A 4,267-nucleotide genomic window follows, 5' to 3' on the forward strand; every position below is an offset into this window, starting at 1 on the left:
GTTTGCATTTATTGGCAAACTGATTTTTTTTAAGTAAATAAAGCTAAAAAGCAGGTGTCCTCATCGGCAGCATCCAGTCCTTCCTGTGTCATCGTCCCAACCCACACCCCTGCCCCCCCGCCATGACTGTCTCAGGCTACCTTGTCCCATGGTTCCATCTGTCCCCTCTCCTGCAGCCCTAACAGTGCAGGAGGACCTGGGGCTTTCACAGCTGTCAGTGTCGGTCCAGGGCCTTGACAAGCAGGTGGTTCAGGCGGCTCACCATGGGTCGCAGGTCATCGTCGAGCCCTGCTGTGATCATGGCGTTCTCGTAGATCTGATCCACCAGCAGCTGGGCCAGGTCAGGCTCGCTGTCTCTCAGCTGATTGAGCTTCTTGATGAGCCTGTGCCTGGGGTTGATCTCCAGCGTGGGCTGCAGCAGCTGAGCGCGCTCCTCCTGGGGCTTGGCCAGCTGCCGCATGCGCAGGAAGTGCCGGGTGGCCCCCATCTTGGTCTGGGTGAGGACCTGGTGGCTGTACAGTGAGATACTGGAGCCCAGCTTCCGGCTCACGTCAGATATGGTTGGTTTCGTTTCCGGCGTGTAGAAGATGCTGCGGATGTTGAGCAGTGCATCTGTCTTGTAGTGCAGGGTGTAGCGGGGCTTGTCATGGGCCTGAACGATGTAGTGGTAGAATTCCTCGTGCTGCGTCTCACCCACATCCTTGGGGTCCATCAGCCAGATGGCCTGCAGGGTATTAATGTGCCTTCCATTCAGGTACAAGGGGAAGCTGACAAAGTTGCTGTACTTTGTCACCACATCTCCAACCCGAGCTTCGCTGGTGAATTCTCTGCTCTCTGCCGTGAGGTGGATGATGATTTTGGTCCCGGTTCTTACTCCTGAGGCTTCGGCAATTTCAAACACCCCAGAGCCCTCTGAAAGCCACTAGGTACCCAGGGCTGCCCGTGTCCACCGAGCGAGAATAGACCTCGACTCTGTCAGCCACCATGAAGGCCAAGTAGAAACCCACTCTGAACTGGCTGATGATCTTGCTGCTGGCCTCCGCCTGCCTCTGAGGCACGTCCAAAAAGGCCGTCCACCCCGACCTGGCAGTCGTTCCCAGGTTGGACACCAGCTCCTCCTGTGTCATCCCAATGCCAGTGTCCTGGATCGTGATGGTGCCTTTCTCGGTGTCAGTCTGCAAGTGAATCTCCATTTCTGGCAGCGTCTGGCCTTCAGACACCAGCTTATGACGCAGCTTTTCCAAGGCGTCACTAGCGTTGGAGATCAGCTCCCGTATAAACACCTCTTTTTCTGAGTACAAGGAACGGGCAACGATGTCCAGAAGCTTCTTTGTCTCAGCCTGGAGCTCATGTTTGGAAACAGAACCCGGCACGGTCTCCGAGCTGCTGCTGAGGGAGTGCAGAGGCTCCTCCTGACGCTCCTCAGTAGCCTGGGAGCTGAACGGCCATCCATCATGGGAACTTGAAACCAGGCTTTGCCTGGGACTCCAGGACTGGGCTGGGGGCCTCCAAGGACACAGAACTGGTTGTCCTCCCCGGGCCACCACCAGTGCTGCGGCCTGCAGCCGGCAGCCCCACAGCAGCAGTGTCCACAGCTGGCGAGCCATGTCTGCGAACTGATTTTTAAAATTTATATGGAAAGGCAAAGGTGCATATCCAATAAAATTTTGCAAATGTACAAAGTTGGGAGACTCATACCACTTGATATCAATACTTACTGTAAAGCTACAGTTATTATGACAATGAGATATTGATGAAAATATAGACATACAGATCAATGGAATGGAATAGAGACTTGAGAAATGAACTCACAGAATTGTGGTCAGTTGAGTTTTGAACAAGATACAAAGGCAATTCCATGGAGAAAGGATAGTCTCTTCAAAAAATGGTGCTGAAGGGCTTCCCTGGTGGCGCAGTGGTTGGGAGTCTGCCTGCTGATGCAGGGGACGCGGGTTCGTGACCCGGTCTGGGAAGATCCCACATGCCGCGGAGCAGCTGGGCCCGTGAGCCATGGCCACGGAGTCTGCGCGTCCGGAGCCTGTGCTCTGCAACGGGAGAGGCTGCAACAGTGAGAGGCCTGCGTACTGCAAAAAAAAAAAAAAAAAAAAAAAATGGTGCTGAACACCCCAGTGTTCATTTGCAGCACTATTTACAATAGCCAGGACACAGAAGCAACCTAAATGTCCCTCAACAGAGGAATGGATAAAGAAGATGTGGTACATATATACAGTGGAATATTACTCAGCCATAAAAAGGAATGAAATCGTGCCATTTGCAGAGACGTGGATGGACCTAGAGACTGTCATACAGAGTGAGGTAAGTCAGAAAGAGAAAAACAAATATCGTATATTAATGCATTTATGTGGAATCTAGAAAAATGTTATAGATGGACTGATTTGCAAAGCAGAAATAGAGACACAGACATAGAGAACAAATGTGTGGATACCAAGGGGGGGAAAGGTGGGGTGGGATGAATTGGGAGATTGGGATTGACATATATACACTATTGATACTATGTATAAAATAGATGACTAATGAGAACCTACTGTATAGCATAGGGCACCCTACTAAGTGCTCTGTGGTGACCTAAATGGGAAGGAAATCCAAAATGTAGGGGATATATGTATACGTATAACTGATTCACTTTGCTGTACAGCAGAAACTAACACAACATTGTAAAGCAACTATACTCCAATAAAAAAAATATTTAGAGACTGAAAAAAAAAACGGTGCTGAACAACTGAACATCCATGTGCAAAAAAAAAAAATGAACCTTGACCTGTACTTCACATTTTGTACACAATTAACTCAAAGTGGGTAACAGAACTAAATGCAAAACATAAAGGTATAAGACTTTTAAAGAAAACCTGGGAAAAAATCTTTGTGGGCCTGAGTTAAGCAGAGAATTCTTAGATATAATAAAAGCAAGATTTATATGAGAAAAATTGATAAATTAAACTTATCACAGTTAAAGACTTATACATTGTCAAAGTTACTGTTAAGAGAATGAAAAGACAAGTCACAGGTTGGGGGAAAATATTTGCAAATCATATGTTTGACAAAGGCCTTGTACTTAGAATATATAAAGAACTTTCCAAAGTCAACAATAAGAAAACAACAAACCGGTTTTCAAAAAAGCAAAAAATTTCAACAGATACTTCGTCTAAGAAGACATATTGATGGCAAGTAAGTACATGGAAAGATTCTCAGCATCATTAGGCAGTAGTCATTAGGGAAAGACAAATTAAACTCATGTGATAAACTACATACCTATTAGAGTTACTAAAATTAAAAACACAACTGACAATACAAGGTCTTGAAGTTGTGGAGCAACTGAAACTCTCATACATTGCTATGAGAATGCAAAATGGTACAGCCACTCTGAAAAACAGCTTGACAGTTTCTTATAAAATTAAACATACACTTACCATATGATCCATCTATCCCACTTTTGGGTATTTACCCTAGAGAACTGAAGACTTAAATTCACACAAAAACCTGTAGCAGCTTTATTCAAAATTGCTCAAATCTGAAACAACCCAAATGTCCTTTAATGAGTGAATGGATAATCGAACTGAGGTACATCCATGCCATGGAATACTACTCAGCATAAAAAGAATGAACTATTGGTTACATGCAACAACTTGGATGAATCTCAAAGTCATTCTGCTAAATGAAAGAAGCCAAATTCAAAAAGTTACATATGATGCAACTCCATTTATATGTCATTCTGGATAAGCTGAAGCTACAGGGAGGGAGGAAAAAAAGCAGTGGTTTTCCATGCTTAGAGGGGTAGAACGGTTGACTACAGCACCCTGAAGAAACTGGGTGTGTGCCTGTGTGATATTATTCTCACTGGCCAAATATCCTGTGCGTTGAAGATTTACACACTATTCATTGAATGACCTATTCATTGAAGAAATGTTTAAACTTAAAATAATAATATTTACAGCTAAAATTATTCATTGGTTGCCATGTGTCATGAATGACAATAAACATTTTACAGGTAGTCAAGCTTCTCAATTCCACCCCATGGAGTAAGGATGGCTAAATCAGCATGTGTTCTACTACTCCTCTTCCCATGCCCGTGTTTGCCACTCCAGAATCCTTTCTAACATTGTGCTTAAGGCAGCCAAGAGCAATCACTCAGTGTAATAGTTTCCTAGAGCTGCCATAACAAAATACCACTGACTTCATGACTTAAGCAGCAGAAATTTATTTCTCACAGTTCTGGAGAGTGCAAGTCCAAGATGAAGGCGTTGGCAGG

General features: G+C 45.1%; 1 protein-coding gene across 1 annotated transcript; it reads right to left on the reverse strand.

The window, feature by feature from the left end:
- Nucleotides 1–135: 135 nt before the first annotated feature.
- LOC308619305 (heat shock protein 75 kDa, mitochondrial-like) lies at nucleotides 136–1,607 on the reverse strand (the record flags this gene model as incomplete). Its single annotated transcript, XM_081237924.1, is given in 2 exon segments — nucleotides 136–922; nucleotides 924–1,607. Coding segments are annotated over 2 exon segments (1,392 nt in total). The 3' UTR covers nucleotides 136–214.
- Between the last annotated feature and the right edge of the window lie 2,660 nt (nucleotides 1,608–4,267).

This window comes from Mesoplodon bidens (genome assembly GCF_964165515.1).
Source record: "Mesoplodon bidens genome assembly, chromosome: 6".
Taxonomy (NCBI): Eukaryota; Metazoa; Chordata; class Mammalia; order Artiodactyla; family Ziphiidae; genus Mesoplodon; species Mesoplodon bidens.